This window comes from Perognathus longimembris, chromosome 3 (genome assembly GCF_023159225.1).
Source record: "Perognathus longimembris pacificus isolate PPM17 chromosome 3, ASM2315922v1, whole genome shotgun sequence".
Taxonomy (NCBI): Eukaryota; Metazoa; Chordata; class Mammalia; order Rodentia; family Heteromyidae; genus Perognathus; species Perognathus longimembris.
In genome coordinates this window covers 104484292-104504900 of record NC_063163.1, presented here as the reverse complement: position 1 = coordinate 104504900, position 20609 = coordinate 104484292, and the positions used below count along the sequence as shown (strand labels likewise).

At 44.0% G+C, this 20609-nt stretch overlaps 1 protein-coding gene across 1 annotated transcript in view; it reads left to right on the top strand.

The window, feature by feature from the left end:
- The window catches only part of Barx2 (BARX homeobox 2), a 71959-nt gene extending 57585 nt beyond the window's left edge, over nucleotides 1-14374 (top strand). The window contains 3 exon segments of the mRNA XM_048343645.1: nucleotides 3-72; nucleotides 3567-3651; nucleotides 13674-14374. Coding sequence (XP_048199602.1) covers nucleotides 3-72; nucleotides 3567-3651; nucleotides 13674-13940 — 422 coding nt within the window. The 3' untranslated portion in view covers nucleotides 13941-14374.
- Nucleotides 14375-20609: the final 6235 nt, after the last annotated feature.

Below are 20609 nucleotides of genomic sequence, written 5' to 3'. Positions count from 1 at the left end.
TCTCACCGAGCTGCAGCTCATGGGCCTGGAGAAGAAATTCCAGAAGCAGAAGTACTTGTCCACCCCAGACAGGTAAGCAGGCTTTCTGCAGGTGAAGGGGAGTTTTGCTCTCTGTGTGGGACACAGAGCCTCAGTACCACCCCACTGTGTGTGTGTGTGTGTATGTGTGTGTGTGTGTGTGTGTGTGTGTTACTAGGGTTTGGACTCAGGGCCTTGCACTTGTTCTGTATGCTTACCCAGCTGACACTCTACCTATGAGACATGCCTTTAGCCCTACTTTCAGTGGGCTGTTTGTTTGTTCTATTACCTTTAAGTAGTTGTGCAAAGGAGTTTTAATTCAACCCGTGAATTTATGGGTACATATTCATCTTGATCCATGTCACTCCTTCCAGCATTCTCCCCCATTGCTGGTTATTTTGGAGATAGAATCTCAACGACTTTTCTGCCCACATTGGCTTTGAACTATGATACTTCAGATCTTAGCTTCCTGAGATCTGGATTAAAGATGTAGATTTGATCTGGATAAGCTAGGATTATAGGTATGAACCACCAGTGCCCAGCACACCCCACTCCTTCTCTTTAAATTCATCTTAAATGCAAAATATACAAGAATGTGTATCTTGCCTCATTCTTTCAAGTCTGAAATTCTGAGTTAATGTATGAGTCTACGTATTAGAGGGGTTTCCTAGCTATTTTTTTTTCTGTCTTGTTCACCACCTTGTTCACATCAGGCCTGGCTCCAGTCCTGTCAAAGAAAATGAGAAAGAAACACAAATAATTCTCTGAAGCTATTTAGTAACCATGGACAAAAATGGAAGCGAAACAGGAATCTGTAACTACCTTCTAAAAAGCATCTACAGATGTCATAAGCCAGGCTTTATTGGCTGTTTGCTGAGGGTTTCTTGGGTACCAGCGCTTCCGGTGCTGTGTTTTGAAGGAAACACCAGGGAAAGAATGTCTGCAGAAGCTGCAGCTCAAAGAGCCAACACCAAGCACCTAGAAACCCAAAGATGCTGCTATGTGTGTGGCAGGTGCAGGTGAGGACTGCTTCTCAGAGGAGGCCATAGTTAAGGGATTTGGTTCCAGCAAAGGGGGATTGCTTATACAGCAACATATCTCTCAGGTATGGTGAAGGAATGGCAGGTAGTTGGGACACCATGGCTTCAGTTGTGACTGTGGGAGATGAATCTGGATAGGTGGGAAGGGTCTGGTATGTTTGGCTGAGGAATGTGGGCTTTGCTGTTTAGGTAGGCCATGGCCATTAAGAACTGGAAATGACATGACCTAACTGACATGGAAGAATCATGGCTTTGGTAGTTCCACAACTGATTAATTAGAGAGGCCAGAGATGGGCAGGGAAACCAGTTAGGAGAGAATCCAGGATGGTTGCAGGGGTATAGAAAGGCCTAGACAATGTGGGAAGAGAGGAGAGAATACATGGGAGAACTATTTTGAGAATGGAATGGGCAGATTTTATCTTAGGGAAGGAAGAGAGAAAGAGCTGAACACTCTTGTGGGGGCCTTTCACTGCAGTGGGAAGGCACGGCATGGACAAAGTGGGTTTGGTGGGGAAAGAGGTGAGCTCCACCTTGGACCTATGTACTTAGGGTTGCTTCTGGTAGAGGATAGAGACATATCTGTGAAAAGGGATTGCATAGGGAGGATCCTCACATGTTCAATGACTATTTTGATGTCCCTGGCAGGGATATCATGGCACCTGGTGCCAGTGGTGCCTCATGGCACCATGGGTTAATGTGCCATGGTGGTATGAGCTGCATGGTGGTGTATCTAAAGGGTTTTAGTATACAGGGGTTTTTCACACATTAAAGAATTTTCTTTTATTTTCTCTTTCTTTCTTTTTTTGTTACAAAAATATTAGTTCTTTGATAAATCTCCTGAGGCTTCTTGATACTTGCCCAGGCATCTCTCAGGTGACCAACACAGGACTGATTCACTTGCCTGGGGAGGAGGGAACCATCTGGTTGGCATGGAAGCTGCCACCAGAACCGCCCTCTCACATGTTCCTCACCTCCCTACGTGACCAAGGCCATGAGTCCTCCCTCCTCCTGCAGGTCCTGCCCTCCTCCTCCTCCCTGTTTGTTTCCCTGGTTTCCTAGGTGAACTCCATCTAAGTGAATATGCAGGGAAGTGAGAATTTGTAACGGTGGCAGGTAATGAGAGAAAGTTGATGACAGTCAATGGTTTCTGTAGCCAGAGTGAGTCAAGGATGCATTTTTCCCAAGTGAGCTAACACCATTTGCTAATGCACTGGCAGAGCTGTGAACCTTCCATTGACTAATGCACCTGATGGCCTCAGGTGAACCAGGCTCGCAAGGTCCCGGGTGGGTGGGGGTGGGGAAGCCTCTGCAGGAGCCCAGACAGGAGAACTTGGCCCATTACCAGAACCCATGGAGGGGCTGGGAAACCAGAGTCTGTGAGATTAGCCCCCTGGGTTCCTGGGTCTCAGTATAGACTGCTTGGAGTAGGGTGCTTTTATAATGGGTAGAGCTAGGTGCTGTTGGCACTGGCCATGTGTTGCATTGTGTCTCTTAATCATTTTCAATAAAACTCTGAGCTGTCCTTTTGTCTGAATGAGCAGCTGTAGGTGAATGCAGATTTAAGATGAAAAGTCCTTGAAAACATATTCTCTTTAAATTAATCAGAGATTAATCAGTACCCTCTGGTCTGAGATGGGGTGAGTTGAGCAGCTGTATGTGAGATCACCATGAGTTAGCACCTAAAATCACTGGGGCTGGTACTCACTAGTCTTACTACTGATGTGTCCATCTCTTTGGGTAGAGAAAGTTGCAGCTGAGACCTTGAACCCAGGACTCCTTATGGCATAGGCTTGTGCCTGTGCAGGCCTGTGTGACATAGTAGGCCTTGTAGTCAGTCACAAATGGCAATGGTCAGAAACCTGTGGGTTTTCACACAGTGGCCACTGCTGCTGATGCTCCTTTTCTAGTGCACACTGCCTTCCTGTGCAGGGCTATGGCAGCAGGGTGGAGGCTAGCATTGACTCAGAAACGCAGTCTTTCCAGTCAGCACCTAAGTGGACCATCCACTTTTTGTGGATATAAATGAGCTGGTAGGTTTGCCATTGGATTCAGAGGCAGGATGAACACATCTGAAGACACGAGAGGCCATTTGAGATCAGGGACCATCTTGTGGCTGCTGGTTTGTGGGGAAACAGCAGAGGAAAGGATCTCTTGAAGGTAGATGACATACCTTTTACGACTCCATTTCTGGTTTAGTATTTGGGTCAGAGGACATATTTCAATGAAGAGCAGGGTGAAGACTATCAGATTGGCAAGAGGACTTCCTGAGGAAGGCTCAGTCATCCAAGTCAATTACAGAGGACTTTCCCAGATGACCTTCGGGGTGGCTGTCTCGTTTTATTTTAAAGCCCTGCCCTCCCACCGAATTTCTTCTATAAGATTCTCGAAAGAGAAGCCCTTTTGAGGAATTTTGACTTGAGTTGCTAGTGCCCAGAGTGGGTCACTAGGAACCTATCTTTTTTATTCTCTCGTCATCCTCATCCTTCCTTTTTATCTGTTGCCTTCTAGGTTGGACCTGGCCCAGTCTCTGGGACTCACTCAGTTGCAGGTGAAGACTTGGTATCAGAACCGCAGGATGAAATGGAAGAAAATGGTAAGAAAAGAGAGAGTCTTAACTTCATTCCATCTTAATGTGGAGAATTCCCACCAGAGCATTGTTGGGAGGTAGGAAAGACCATTTGGTGGGTTGAGATGCAGGATGGGAATGCTTTCTTAACAAGAAAGCCCTTCTTTTTCAAGGTTTCCTTAGAAATAAGAGAGGAAGAAAGCCCACTAGCTTCTTAGCTGCTGGTTTGATCTTTGCCTTTCTGGCCTGCACCCTCTGCTAAAGTGGCACTAAGGACACATTTGTTCTGTTACTCTTGAGTCTTGTAATGCAAACATCCTTAAACTTAGTGGACATTACAGCCAACTGAGAACCAGGTGGAAATGTGTGCTCCAGGTGCCTTCTCAAGTCTTAGATTCTAGAAGCTATGACAGGCCTGGGAACTGGCGTGTTAGCAAGTACTCCAAGTACACACTCTAATGACCACATTTCCATACTACTATGGCTCTGGTTCCTATCAAATGAGTATTTCTGTCTTTCTTAAATATACTGAGAGCAAAATACCTTTGTTTTGAGGGTCTCAACTTCATTATCATTTATCCTTTCTTTTCTTTTTTGGAGAGCAATACTGGGATTTGTCTCAGGGCATCCCACTTGCTAGGCAAGTGCTTTACCACTGGAACCACACTCCCAGCTCCTCTTGCTTCAGATATCTTTTAGGAAAGGTCTCCACTGACTTTGCCCAGGGCCAGACTCCAACTGTAATTCTCTTACCTACCCCTTCCCCTTGCAGCTGGAATCACAGATGAGTTATCACACCTGGATTGCTTACCGACTGAGATGGGATTTTTTTTTTTTTGGCCTGGACAGTCCTTGAGCAACAATCCTCCCAATTGCTGCTTTCCAAGTAGCCATATTTCAGTTCTATACCATTTTACCTCCTTTCCTTTCCTCTCATCTTTCCAGGATGAAGGGAAGGGATGCTGATGAAAGAAGAAGCCCTGTTCTGGGTTTTTAGATTCTGAGTACACAACATCATCCCACATGGGTCTCTGACAACTTCATTAGATCTCATTGGCTCTTTCTCCTTCTATATGGACCAAGCATGCCATGCCTTCCTCCTAACATTCTGATTTGCTAAGCTATCCTATCACAGGGCCATATTTCCTGGTTATTGAGGGCTGGAATATGATGTTTTCTACCTCAGTTGAGTTTCTAAGATGTCCCTCTTACTCAGTTTTCAGGAAAAATAAGTCAGTCGAGAGAGACTTTTCTCAGATTTGTGGTTTTATCTATTGATCTTCTTTGTAAACCTTCAATTCTTGCTTATATGGGCCAGATTTCTACCATGGTGTTACAATACATGAGATGGACCAACTTAAAGGGGACAAGAATTATTTTTCCACATAGTTTCATAGATTTCAGGCCATGGTTACTTGGTTCTTTTGCTTCTGGGCCAGTAGATCCTACAGGGAGGCAAAGCATCATGTGAGGAGCAAAGGCGCTCACATCAGCAAAGACAGGAAAGGAGAGAGATGGAGAGATAAGAGACAAAAAGATACAGAGAGTGTCAGAGAGAGGCATCAGTACCAGATACAGCATTGCAAGACCACACCCTTCAACTAGGCCCCACCCCCTAAGCTTTCATCATCTCCCAAGAGACCATCAATGGGTTGGACTGCTTGGTTGGTGAGGTTAGAGCCCTCATGACCCAATCACTTCCTTAGATTTCCTCCCACCCTCCCATTCACCCTCCTGCTGCATTGGGGCCAGGCCTTCAATCCGTATGACTTTCAAATCCACAACATAACGTGGACGTTCCTTGCTATTACCTGCTAGAAAGGATAAATAAGTAAATGATAAACGAATATTAGTGGGAAAAAATAGAAATAGTCAAGAAGTAGCAATGATTTTTTTTTTTCCAGAAAGGAGTTCCTAGGAAGATGTTAGAGTTCTTTCTGGGAGGTCCTGACCCTTGATGGAAGGATTTTCCAGGGGAGGTGACTGGCCCACACATACCTCTCCAAGGAAGGCAGAGATGCAGGTTGCATGTATGGCAACCATATATTGTATCAGTCAACAAATTTGTACTTCTGAGCCACATCATATCTTACCACAGGGAGTCATGAAATAAAATATGGCCTCTGATGGAATCTAGGATCCAGTTGGACAAAGAAGGCCAAGAGGCAGCGAGGATCTCATTCTAAGAGCGTGTTTGTTTATTATAACTGACCATCTCTTAAGAGTTTCGAGTAGAGGACTAGGGGTGTGGCTCAAGTGGTAAAGCACCTGCCATAGCCAGTGCAAAGTCCTGGGTTCAAAATCTCAACACTTCATTAAAAAAAAAAGAAAGCAGTGAATGAAGAAGGTGGCAGCAAGTTAAAACTGGAGGAAGAGTGAGACTCATTTAGATAGTCATTCCCAAATCAAATCTCTGCAGTGCTGCCTACGTGAAGCTTCAGGTGGAAACCTTGGGGGGAATTGTTCTCTGAAGGAAGCAGATTTGGGAGTGAGAAATGCTGGGCTTCATTCCCATGCCTGCCCCTCCCTGGTTGATTTTGGGCAAGTCCCTTCAGTGCTTTCTGTGCAAGTTCCACCACCCACCTCCTTCCTCGTCAATCATCGCCATCGAAATCAATGTCTCTAGAGCAGCAGAGGCATTGTTTCAGTTGGTTATCAGCAATCTTTTCATGAGTCAGATGATTCACAAACTGACAGCCAACCCTCTTCGCCTGCCCTGCCCTGGATGCGCGGGACTACGCATGCGCCTTAGCTTCTGACGTCACTTGTTTTTCCCCAGCCATGGTGCTGCTGGCACAGTTGTGGGCTGGCTCTTGATGGTTATCAATGCCATATAAATCAAAATGGCAGTAACTCAGCAGATTTAACCTCAGTGAACGTTCTAGGTCAAACATAATTCAGGTCCATGTAGGAAACAAGGGTCAAAGGTACTGTTCACATCAGCAAGTATTTATGAAACACTTAGTTTCATCAGGCAATAGTGCTATAAAGAAAAAATTGGAATCTGCCCATTAAAAATAAGTTAAGCTAGTCATCAGTGGCTCACACCTGTAATCCTAGCTACTCAGGAGGCTGTGATCTGAAGATTGCGGTTCAAAGCCAGCCAGGGCAGGGAAGTCCATGAGACTCATCTCTAATTAACCACCAGAAAACCATAAGTGACACTGTGGCTCAAGTGCTAGAGCATTAGCCTTGAGCTGAAGAGCTTAAGGACTGTGCCTAGGCCCAGAGTTCAAGCCCCACAACTGACAAAATATATATATATATATATGTATATATATATATATATATGTATGTATGCGAGTATCTCAAGCCTAATCCTAACTACGTAGGAAAATGAGGTGTGAAGATCACAGTTTGAGGCCATCCCAGGAAGAAAAGTCCATCAGACTCCATGTCCAATTAAGCAGCAAAAAGCTGAGCTGGAGGTATGGCCTAAGTAATAGAGCACCAGCTAAATAAGCAAGCCCATACAGTATGAGTTCCTGAGTTCAAACCCCGTTGTACCTAAACCGCACCCACTCCACCCCGAAAACAACAACAGAGAATTTAAAAGCAACTCAATTTAAGTAGGGAAGATAGACCTATTCGATGTAGGAGTCAGGACAAGAGTAGAGGATTTACAAGGTTCTATATCAGAACAGAGAAGGGAAGACTTACGGAAGAGGAACCATGTAACCTGCCTTCAGTGGATGATTTGAAATGTGCTGGTGAGGATGGCAATGGAACTCTAGGTAGAAAGAGGGGAACACAAGTGTGTGTGTAGGGGGGGAGGAGCTCGAGAACCTCAAGATGGCGCTTGCTAAATGTGAGGGATTGTTGAATTCTAATTCCCTCAGAACAGCAAGGCATTGTTGAGGGCCTTATTGCTTCATAGACTTTCTTTTCCTGGTAAAACTCTTTCAAAGTTATCTCTCCAGGTACTGAGAGGAAAAGAAAAAGGTAATTGGGTAACATAAAGATGTCTCAAGGCTAGTAACCTAATTGGAACTGGAAAAAAGATTAGCACTTGATTCTCAGACTGATTCACAAGGCTGCAAAGGACAATGTTGCCAAAGCCCAGATAGCATCTCTGACTAGTTTTGACTGGTCAGCTTTATAACTTATAGCGGGCTGGGTAAATCTCTTCTTGTATGGGGAGATGGGATGCTCACCCTTTATTCCAGTTTTGTTGGCTTTCATTCCTTTAGGAACCACAATGTTTTGTAAAAACAGCCTGAAAACAGCTCATTACTATTCAGTGGTCTTCAGCTTTCAAATGGAGTTCTCTTGCCTGAGAGGATGCAAGTGGATACCAACTTCCTCTCACGCTCACAGGATTTAGGTTGGCCACACACTAAGCAACAACATCAGCTTTCGAATGAAAAGTCTCCAGATAGCAAGTTACCAGTTGCTGTTTGTGTAATCCTGGACAGGTTATAGTAAACCTTGGTGAAATACTATGCATATACTTTATAGATTTGTTGTTATCTGAACAACTTCTTCTTCTTCTTCTTCTTCTTTCTTCTTCCTCTCCTTCTCCCCCTCCTCCCCCTCCTCCTCCCCCTCATCCCCCTCCTCCCCCCTCTCCCCCCTCTCCCCTCCTCCTCCTCCTCCTCCTCCTCCTCCTCCTCCTCCTCCTCCTCCTCCTCCTCCTCCTCCTCCTCCTCCTCCTCCTTCTTCTTTTATTCTGGCACTGGGGCTTTGAACTCAGGGCATCCTGCTTCTTTGGTTGTCCACTCTACCACTTGAGCAATGCCTCTAGTCTGGCATTTTTTACTAATTAGAGATGGAATTCCTTGGACTTTTCTGCCCAATCTGGCTTAAAATCACAATCCTCTAGATGCTAGCTCCCTGAGTAGTTGGGATTATAGGCATTACATGCCAGTACCCAGTTGACTGAAATAATTTCTATAAAATATTTAGAATAGTGTCTGTCACAAAGGATGCAAATGAGGAATTCTAGCTACCATTTTATAATAGTAATTATTATTATTATTATTACTGCTACGGCTATTATTATTCACCCAAATCTATGTCTTTTGAAGGTCAACATAGATAAACTGAAAGTGAGTTCTATAAGTTTCTGGGGTCCTGAGCATCTCTTTGGCTAAGAGCAGTCTTAGCCTGGTGTTTGTCTCCTGCTCAGAGCTTTGGTATTTGGGCCCTGTTTGAGGTGTATTGTGTCTTCCAATTGGGATAATCGGTTAATGTGAACAATAATGTCCTGGGAGGAGATTCATGCTAAAGAATCAGCTTTGTGAAACTGTTATCAGTTAGGTGGCAGAGAGAGAGAGAGATATATAAGAAGAGATGGAGGAGGAGAGGGAGTGAGGACAGGGGAGGAGAACAAAGGGACAGAGGAAGAAAGAGAGAGGGGCAAAAATCACCTCAATTTATGAGTCTGCTTTGAATCAATAGGTAGGTTGAGTAATTGCAGGTAAATAATAGTAATAAAAAAGAAAACCACATCCTGCACAAATTATACAGAACAAAATGCTGGTAAGAATACTGGATTCCAATGGCCAGAGGTTTGGAGTCTAAATCCCACCTTGGCTTGGCTTGGTCTTAGATCTTGACAAGTCTTTCAGTCTGCTGGTTCTGGTCTGAGGAGTGAGGCACACAAACACTACTTGGGATGGTCTCTCTGCCCTGACACCCCAAGATTTCATGGTCTATGTCCATCTGCGGTCTGCCCCTTGAGAAGGAAGCTAAGGGCTCTGTCGAGCTACTCTCAGCAACAGAACAACTAGAACACCTAGTTTTAGAATTCTGAGCAGGGCTTTCAGTAGACAGTGTGCGAGGTGCTAGGAGACAAGAGAGAAGTATAGATGTCTGTTGCAATAGGTTGTCTGTCCTCTCTGGATGAAGGGGACACAGTGGCTGTAGGAATGACTAGGGAAGGAAGACCCTGAGAGGAGCAAGGCCACAGGGTGCATGTGAGACTATAGCTGCTGGTGCAGAGAGGGTATGGGATAATTGCATGTCTCAGGTGTGCTGGGAGGCAGGGGGCCAGAGGTCGATGGGGAAAGCAGCCAAGAGAGTAGTTATCTCCTAATTATTGCTTGCATTGGAATGTATTCTTCCATTTAGAAAATGGTCTGATTGTTTTGATTTTTTTTTCATGCTGTAGGAAAATAGCCAGGTGGGGCTGATCCAAGCTGTGTGGGTGGTGTTCTCTAATTGCTGGGCTGGACTTTCTTTTGCCAATTAGGTGGCTTCCTTAGACCTGCCCATTTCTAACTTGATTACTACATGGGGCAACACACTTTTTGTATAACCTCTTTCATACCCAGTGGAGCAGCTTTCAACATGGAAATTCCATCTTGGCGCCTTCAGGTGCTTTCAAAAGCTTCTGCTCACACTGGAATCAAAATCAGATACTGACGTACCTGAAAAATACAGGGCATCTCCCCCCTCCCAGGTGGTTTCCGTCATCGTCTAGTCCTTGTTAAAGGTTCCTTTATGTCTGTGTTAGCTCTCGGCATGATTCTAACAGATGGAGCAGATTCATAGCTGAAAGGAAGTGTTTTATGAAGAATATGGTTTTCTGCACACCTGCACACAAAACTTAACTCGAAATGAATCACATACCCAAACTATAACAAATCTGAGTATTTGTGACTTGGGATTAGACAAAAACTCATCTGAGAAATGACACCAAAAGCCTGTGGAAGAGGAGAAAAATAAAGTTAGATCTCATCAGAATTCAAATCTTATGTGCTGTAAAGGGTATCATTTAAAAAGTGAAAAGACAACTCCAAGTAATGTGAGCGAATATTTGCCAAGTCTTCTATCTAATAAGGAGGATGAATCCAGGAAATCTACAGAGCTCTTACAACATAATAATAAATACAGCCATGTTTCAAAAGGCTCGTAAAGAGTCTGAATAGACTTTCCTGCAATAAACTGTCCAGAAACACTTGAAAGGTGCTGAACTTGCTTAGTCATCAGGGAAATGACAAATCACAACCACAGTGAGATCCCACTTTGTTCTTGCTAGGATGGGTATAATCAGGAAGGCATAATTGCAAGTGTTTGGTGAGTGTGTGAAGACATGGAATCCTCCTATACTGTTGACTGGAATGTAAATGGGGCTGATGCTTCAGAAAAAAGCACTCTTCAAAAACGTTCATCATAGAATTGTCATTTGATCCAGCAATTCCATGTCTGGGTCCAAAAGAAGTAAAAAGCAGGGATGTGAAAAGATACTCACACACTTCCATTTTTGTTTTGTTTTTGCCAGTTCTGGGGCTTGGACTCAGGGCCTGAACACTGTCACTGGCTTCTTTTTGCTCAAGGCTAGCACTCTACCACTTGAGCCACAGTGCCACTCTGGCCTTTTCTATATATGTGGTGCTGAGGAATCGAACCCAAGGCTTCATGTGTATGAGGCAAGCATTCTACCAATAGGCCATATTCCCAGCCCCCCCCCATACCCCTTTTTAAGACCATTATTTATAATGGCTAAATGGTGGGAGATAACCCAACAACCAACAAATGCCCAATAAAAATGTGGTATATGCATAAAATATAGTTTTTTTCTGGTATATGCTACAACATAGATGAACCTGGAGAACACTATGCCAAATGAAAGAAACAAATCATAAAAGTCCACATATTCTGATTCCATTTCATGTCCAGAAGAGGCACATTGATAAAGAATAAAAGCACAATGGTGGTTGCTTAGTACTGAGGTAAGGATTTGAAGGGAAATAGAGAGGGGCTGGTAATGACTATGGGCTTTCCATTGGGCATGATGGAGTGTTCTAAAATTTCTCTTCAATGTAGTTACCAAACTCTGTGACTGGAAAAGCCATTGAGTTGTGTGCTTTCATATATATATATATATATGTATTATATATATATATGTACATTATGTCTCAGAGCTGTTTATAAAAAGAACTATGATGAATAAATATAGTCATTCTTAAAGTTTAGCACAGGAGATCTTTTGCTGTTCTTAGAGGAAATGCTAACAAGTATTCAGTGACTATATAGAAAGCTACAAGTAATTAGATGTTTATAGGAACAGTGTAGAATTTTCCTGCAAGGAACTTTTATGCAAATGGATAGGATACATTCAGGTACTCGCTGCGGTTTGGTGTGGAATACCTCGCAAAGGCCTATTTGTTGAAAACTTAGTGTCCATCCTGTGGCACTTTGGGGAGGTAAAGGAAGTGAAGGTGGGGAGGAAGTTAGGCCATTGGTAATTGTGCCCCTTCCTATTTCTATTTGCTTCCTGGTCACCATGAGATGAACAGCTTCCTTCATCACAAATTCCTACCATGTGATATATGTTGCTTCACCATGGGCCAAAGCAATGGGCCAACTGATCATGGATTAAAACCTCTAAACCTGTGAACCAAAATAGACCTTTCCTCCAAATAAGTTGGTTTATTACAAGTATTTTGCCACAAAGATGTAAAAGCATACTAGCACAGTACCTAAGTAGCAAAGATATTTCCCACCCCTACTTCTCCATTGAATCCAAGTCCTCCCAAAGCCCTACAATGAGCCAGGGTTTGAAGCCAATGGAGAAAGAACTCCCTGTTACAGTCCAAAGTAAAATATAAATATTCAAATAACCCCTGCCTCCTTCATGGGATTCTTATGTAGATCACAAATTGTGACCATAAATGTGTTAAGTCTATTGACATCAGCAAAGGCCATTTGGGGTGCGATTCTTTTGCCTGCTTTACATCTTTCTTCAACTCTCTGGAAATGTTTATTGAGAAAAATTAGTTCGTGCCATAACAGTTGTCAAATGCCTGCTACGTGCAGGGACTTAGTGGGAGGGGCAGGGCCAATAAACATGTAGTGACAGCATTTTATGAAAAGCACTCCTGAGGCACATGGAGGAAAGAATTTGACTGACTTGGGGAAGCAGGGCAGGTTTCCAAGAGCAGTCAGCCAGGCAGAAGCGTGTTCTGAGTAGAGGAAAATCACCCTGCTCAGTCCCATATGTGCTGGAGGGGAGGGGAACCTCACTCTCTTCCCATTTTACAGGTTAGGGAAATAATCTGCCTCTGTAAAAGGCTTTCCCAAAGACCAAACTGAGAAAGTGCTAGACATGGAATTTAACCTAGTTTTCCTACTTACACAACTGGAACATTTTATACTATTGCTTTGAAGAAAAAAAATATATTTAAGACTTGTTTTTAACCTGATAACAGAAATATTTAACTACAATGCTTATTTGAAATTTAGAAAATACAGAAATAACACATGAAAAAGAAAAAAATATATACATGAACCTGACTCCGCATACTAGGTTTTTATAGGTATTTAGCCTCTTAGTTGGACTGTGTTGCATAATACTCTTGTTTTGATAAAAATATATCATAATATTTCCCATGTTTATTGAACACTCTCTTTTCTAAGGATTATAATGATTATTGTATTCTGTCTTTGTGATGTACTATAATTATCTGACCAATTATGTGGCTGAGCCTTTTGGGTACCCCTCAAAAAAACTTTTGTTGTTATAAAGCACATGTACAAATAATTTTTTTGGCAGTACTGGGGTTTGAGCTTTAGACAACATCTAGATCAATACTTCCTGCAAATTAGCCTTGTTTCAGTCTTAGATCCGTTTTGAGAATTTATCCTAGGGAATCTCTGTGTCTATAGAGGCAGGGATGCCCATATTAAAGCTTTTGAATTCTCGGATTGTCTCAAAAAGGTGGCACCCATTACACTTTTCAATGTGGTGCATAAACATTCTCTTGCTTGTCATAAACATTACTTTCCTTATAATTTGTCAGGCATGGTAGTTACCACATGAACATTTTAATTTTCCTTTCTTTTCTTACTGAAATTGAGCTTTGAAAGCTTATGTTTTTAAATATCAAACCATGATACTGAGTGAAAGTATACCGAGTATGGGTGAAGCCCTTTTTACACACTAGAAGGGAAGGAAGGGTCGAGAACATATTATGCCACACCCTGCAGCTTCACTGCTCAGAAGAAAGGTTTAGATGCCATGTGAAGTTGAACTGAGGACTGGGAAAGAAAAAGGAGGGGAGAGTTATTTCTTAGACTCAACAGCTTGTCTTTTTCTTACATAGGTTCTTAAAGGTGGACAGGAAGCACCCACAAAACCTAAGGGTCGCCCCAAGAAGAATTCCATCCCCACATCAGAAGAGATTGAAGCTGAAGAGAAGATGAACAGCCAGGCCCAGAGCCAGGAATGCCCAGAGCCCTTGCAGAGACAGGAAAAGCTCTGTGATGCCAAGGAATCAAAAGCATGTGACCTGCCCTTGGAGGTGGCAGAGCCATCAGGCCAGCCCCAGGAGTCACCAGTACCCTCTACTGAGCCCCCACCACTAAGCTAAAATAAAGTTATTTGGCGGAAGGGGGAGACTGGGAAAGAGGGAGAAGAAAGAAGGTAGGGACTCTCAGGAGAGGAAACTTGTAATAGTCTGGCAAGCTCGGGGAGAAGGTCTACCAGTCTCCAAAGGTTTAGCTGAACACTTGCTTGCCTTGGGCCTTTCTCTTCCTGGAAGGTTGTGTTAGCCACAGATGCCCTTGGTTCAGGAAGGTGGCACCTTGGAGCTCTCTGCCTCAGCTGGGATGACAGCTGTTGAGTGGGATATAAGCACCCTGCCTATATTTCCAGTGTTGTGTTGGCCTGCAATGGAAGGCCACTCTTCCCTCCCAGCCACTCTCTGGGCAAGCTGATCACCAAGAAAGAGAGAGAGGTGGTGATACTTGGGGCCGCCTGCCCAGGCTCCTTGCTGACTCAGCACTTATTTCTTTAGGTTTTTAAAAGAGAATTTAATAGTTTTGGTTTTGTTGTTTTTGTTGTGGTGGGGGTGGGGGGAGGATTGGTAAGGATGGGGGGAAAAAAAGGAGTTGGAAGAAGGGCATTGTGCGTGATTAGAAATGTTTCTGAATCTCGTGTGTTTGGAGATGTGTGCCTTTGTACCCATTATAAGGTGGTCAGGTGACCCAAGAACTGATAAGCTTTGTTCTTCTTGCTTCATTAAGTTGCCATCCCTGAAGCTGCAAATGCAGATGTTGTTAAGATAACTTTTATTTTTTAATTAAATAAATCTTTCAAAAGAAAACAAAAGACCGAGTGGTTTGTTTCTTTGGGAGACTATATCTAACATTACCTGTAGGTGTTCTCTAGAAAGAGCTAGCCAGGTTCACTCGCCTTCCCATCTACAACATAAAAGGTTGGATCAGAGCCCAGTGCTCATGCCTATAAGCTTAGTTACTTAGGAGGCTGAGATCTGAGGATCATGGTTTGAAGCCAGCCTGGGCAGATAAGTTCCTGTGAGACTCTTATCGCCAATTAACCACTCAAAAACTGGAAGTGGAGTTGTAGCTCAAACTGGTAGAGCACTGGCCTTGAGCAAAAGAGCTCAGGGGTAGCACCCAGGTCCTGAGTTCAGGGCCCACAGATGCCAAAACTAAGAAAAGAGAAGAAAAGGAAGGCTTGGCCAGGCCCAGCAGTACCCAGTGCAGGGAGCCAGGGAAGTGGCATAGAGACTGCCAGGTGAGGAAAGAGATCTGGTTTCCCCCAGTTGGGCTTCCAACTCTAAACATTGAACTTGTTTTTTTTTTTAAAGGTTGAAATTTGTGCTTTATTTTGTTTATGATTTCTGTGAGCAGTTGTACAAAGTGGTTTTGATTCAACATCTCGATCCGTGTCACCCCTTTCACCGCCCCACCCAGCCCCTCAAATGTTATGCTTTAAACATCAAAAGCATGTAAAAAGAAGTCTTCCATGCCTTGTAGGCAATCAGTTTTATGGTTTTCTTGCTTACCCTTCCTGTTCTTCTTTCTTAAATATCCATTTGGAGGATGCCATCTGCAACTATTAACTGAAGATTTGAGAGTGACTTGGCTATCTATGCTCAGTGGTTTTAGATTTAAAAAGAGACATCCCAGAGTTCAGTGATAGAACACGGGTACAGTAGGCACAAGGCTTTGGGTTGTATTCCCGGCACCACCATAATGAACAACAAACAAAACAAAGGCAAAGCAATGTCTCACTTCAAGTATGACTAGCTAAGACTAGCTAAGATGTACGACTGTTTTCTGCCTGGACACTCGTTGACTCAGCTCCGATGATGATTTCCCAGAGGTTACCTTTAGAGTTCCCAGTCATCCCTGATGGACCGTCAGTTATTCTGCCAAGTGGCAGGCTTGGAGAATTCTTAGCAGCTGTCACTAGGGCCTCAACTAGGAATCAGGACTTGTTACTGGGCCTGAGAAACAATCACAGAATTCATTTCAGAGCTTGACAGGAAAGATCTGCCTGTTTTCAGTCACCTGGCTTGCTGTGTCTCCCTGTTAGCAGCTGACATCCAGGAAAGGGCTGCAGCTTTGACAGTACAGAGGCAGTACCTTCATTCCCTTTGCTACTGATATCAGTGAGGAGAAAGCAGTTCTGTTAGCTCTGTGAATAGACAAAGGAGCTAAGTAAAGCTTTCGTCTCTGAGAACCAGTTTGCACAGACCACACCTAGGCGCCTCGTACTGAGCATGCAGAAAGCTGCCTCTCTCACCTTCAGTCCACCCGGTGGTACACTTTTATGATCTACTTACCAGGTGGTGTCATAACCAGCCAAAGAATGTACACAATGGCTAGGGCAAACAGGTAGATCTGGGCCAGGTTAGTCTACTAAATAGTTTTTCTGTCCTGTTCTCACCCCCAGAGAAGCCCTTCATTTGGAAGCTGGTTTCCTTTAATGGTTTTTGCTCCTTCCTTGGGCTCTCAGGATGACCTTTCCTGTGTTGTCACACATAAACCCAAGAGGTTTATGTGTGCATACACAGTGCTGCTTTCCTGGTGTCTTAGTTAGCTCCCAGGTGCTTTGGACTTCCAGCTCTAACTCCCTGGCCCGTTTTCTTTTGGTTTTGTTTCTTACCCCTAGGGCTGAAGACATTTCACTGGTGAATTTAAGACCTGGGATTATCTTTTCTTGTGTTTTATAAGGCCCAGCCCAAGGTTACCTCCACTTATAAGCTCCTGGCTTATCCTTCTGTCTTAGTTCTGCATGGCTTTGCCTGGTGACTCAAAGATGGGGGAAGTCAGGGCCTCTAAATTTTTTAATTGGAAAAAATCACAAGTATGTATGGCATACATGATGTTTTAAAGTATGTTTACATTGTGGAATGGTTGCATTTTGCAAATGAACAAGCATTATCTCATATGTCACTTCTTAGTAGTCAGAAGAGGCAAAATTTACTCTCTACAATTATTATTTTTTGTGTGTGCCATTACTGGGGCTTGCTTTTGGTTAGCTTTTTTTTTTTTTCAGCTCATGGCTGGTACTCTTCCACTTTAACCAGAGTTCAACACCTGGGTTTTTGCTGGTTAATTAGAGTTCAGAGCCTCTTGGATCTGTTTAACTTGGCTGGCTTTGAACCAGGATCCTCAGATCTCAGCCTCCTGAGTAGCTAAGATTACACACATGAGCTACTGGCTTAGTTTCAACAATTTTCAATCATGCAGTATTGTCATCTGTAGTTAACAGGTTGTAAAATAGGACTCTTGAACTCAGGTTTTCTGGCTAACTGAAATTTTTATTATTCAACTAGCTTGCTTCCCTTCCTCCTTCCCTCCCTCCCTCCCCTCCTCCTCCTCTCCTTCCTTCCTTCCTTCCTTCCTTCCTTCCTTCCTTCCTTCCTTCCTTCCTTCCTTCCTTCCTTCCTTCCTTCCTTCCTTCCTTTCTCTTTTACTTTCTTTCCTCATGTGTGTGATTATATGAGGGCTTGTACTCAGCACCTTGTACACTTGCTTAGTGATTTTTCTCAAGTCTGGCGCTCTCCCACTTGAGTTATACCTCCACTTCTGGCTTTTTGCTGGTTAGTTGGAGATAAGAATCTCATGACCTTTTCTACTTGGGCTAGCTTCGATCTGAGAACCTCACACCTCAGTCTCCTGAGTAGGATTATAGGCACGACCCACCAATGCCTGGCTAGGATTTTGTTTTCCTTTATGGCTGAAGAATATTCTGTCTTCTCTTTTTCTACTCATCCGTTGATGGACAGAGTTGGTTCTATATCTTAGCAGTGGTGAACAGAATCTCAATGAACATATTGATTTTATTTCCTTCCAAGTAATACCCAGTAATGGGATTGCTGGATCATATGGTAAACCAACTTATAATTATTTAAGGAAAGGAATCCACCTTTTGCTCATAGGCTCAACTGCTGTGCCTGGTTGGCAAGCCAAGTCCTGATTCTCCTACAACTCCATCCTTCCCTTTTCTTGTTGGTGTCTGGGGAGACTTGTGCTGAAGGGCATTCGGCAGCCAGCTTCCTCACGTCCTAGGAGACATGAATAGGGAGTGGCTCACCTCAGGCTCTGACATAAGGTCTTCAGTGACCCCATCACCCAGGGTAATCACTTCCTCCTCTCTGCATCTTCTCTCTTGGGAGCCCCTAGACTTTTGTTCTTCCACACTCATCTGCAATTGCAAGCTTTGCTAACTACAGGCATGCCCTCCCCCCCCCCCCCACTTTTTTTGGCATCTGGGAGGACTCAGAGATTTATTGAGGATCTGTCCCTGGCTGATTTTTGAAGTCTTCCAGAAGAATAAAAAAAAATGCTGAACTTGGAGAAGCTGCCCAGAATCTTCGCTCTCTCTGGATGTCGGCTCTTGGAGGACTTGGAAGTGGGTGGGGGGACTCTTGTACCCACTTTAACCTGTGGCTGCCCCCTTGCCTTTATCATTCCTCCTAGACATGGTTTGTTGGGTCTGTCCCCATCCTGAGGGGTCTTCTTGGCTCTGTTTCCACCATGTGTATTGTTTCTGGTAGAGGGCAAAGGGCTCCAGGTGCAGGGCCAACCTGTCAGTCTGCATCCAGATTCATGAATTAGTTCTGACTCACTGAACTCTATTTACTTACACCTTGTCACAAAGGTTTGCTAAGCCACAATACCCAGTACTTGCCTGACTCAGACAGTAGTCAATAGATCTCATGATATGAGTCCCAAGCCCTTAGATTGGTCTAAATAGAGAGAGATCAGAAAACAGCTGTCTCAGAGCTTTGCTTGAACTGTCTTAAAGAGGAGATCCGAGGATGCTGTGCACCTTTCTTTCCCTTCACAAAGTGCTGAGAGTTGGCTGTCTCTTTTTGAACCCCCTATCGGGTCTTGTCCCAAGACCCTTGGCTAGGCCTGGGTCAGAACTGTTATGGAAGCTGGGTGCTGGTGGCTCACACCTGTAATCCTAGGTACTCAGGAAGTTGAGAGCTGAGGTTCACAGTTCAAAGCCAAGTCCAATTAACCACCAGAAAACCAAAAGTGGAGCCATCCCAAGGATAGCCAGATACTGAGTTCGAGCCCCACAACTGACAAAACAAGCAAACAAACAAAAACTTGTCCTGGAAAGCTTGGAGTTCTGCCTTCAATAAGACCAATACATTGTCAGCCCCACCAGGGTTGTCCATTCAACAGGAAATGAGCAGGGATGCAGCAAGGTCCCAGCTCTACAATGGGACTATCTCAAGGGATCTCTCTGCTTCCTTCTCTTGCTTCTAGTCAATGCTGATCCTCTGACAATTTTTTGTAGGTGCTCTTTCTGTCTTATCTTCCTGTCTCTCTGAAAGGAACTCTAGAGAATCAGGAAGTGTTAGGGTCAGAAAGCTGAAATGGCCTTTTGCTCCGCCCTCTCCCCCCCCCCCCCCAACTCCCTTCTCAGGATAGCTATACACGTAACCATTTGCTTTGCTTAAAGTACTAAGTGTCTGGGGATCTTGGTGTGAAATTCCCCTTTCAAACCCCTCACCGCTCTCTCCTTGGTAGCCTTCACAACCTTTCCAGACAAAGAGGATTTCTCCTCCTCTTCCGACCCTGTCTATCCAGCTCTTAGGGGCTGTGCCCATGATGCTCTGGGCCCAAAAGATGGTGCCTTTTCTCACACCTGCCTTGCCCCTCTTCCTCAAACCTCACCATCTGCCACCTTTTCCTGTTCCTGTAGTTGCTCCTTAATTAACCCCACCTCTTCTTCACTGTGATTTATTCATTTCTCTCTCCTCTTCCCCTTAAAGCACTTTCTATAAAACAGTGGTCCCACTATTTTTCAGATTCCTCTTTGCCACATAAACTCATTGAGAATGTTTTTTCCAGTTTAAGTGATTGCGCTTCCCATTTCGCTGCTGAGGTCAGCAGTAAAAGGATCTGAATTCTTCTGGCTTTCTGCTAACTTCTTTCTTGGAGGGGCAGAGCTTCTATGCTCTCAGTAGGACTCAGGGTGCAGCTTACTGGCAAGTGGCTTCTCCTGCTCCTTGGTTATCCCCAGACCAGGCCTCACCATCCTGTACATTGCAGAGACAAGATGGAAAGCAGAGCATATAGCTTTACTGTTGACTAGAAATCTCCCACAGCCCAAAGAAAATGACACTCTGGACTACTTTCCCTAGGGGAAGCTGCAGAGGACCAAGGATGACAGGGAATCCACTCTTGGAGACCCTCCTGGGTAAGGGGCAAGAGGCCATCTGTTTTACAAATTCCTTTGGAAAGGGCTCTGAGGAAGATGACAATGTCATGTGGAATGTGGAAGTCTGGTAGGAAAGCAATGCCTACTAAGGCCTTTATCTAGAATAAACATTAAAATCTAAGCTGGGTGTCCATGGCTCATGCTTGTATTTCTAGCTACCCAGGAAGCTGAGCTGTAAGGACTACAGTTCAAAGCCAGCCAGGGCAAAAATGTCTGTGAGACTCTTCTATTCAGTTAACCACCAAAAACCCAGAAGTGAGCTGTGGCTCAAGTGGTAGATTGGTAATCTTAGTTAAAAAATGAAGGAAAAGCACCTAAGAGCTGAGTTTAAGTTCCAGTATGGCACCAAAAAAAAAAAAAAAAGAAAGAAAGAAAATTAAATCTTATTAGACCAAAATTACATTGGGCACTGGTTAGGAGATTGATTCGACCGGTGATTTTTATAGGAGTTGGAAGGAAGCTGAAGTCATCCTTCAGTGGAGTGGAGAGGCTAGAAGAGTGAAGACTGGAAGGTCTGAGCTACATCTAGGGCTTGGTTTTGAGA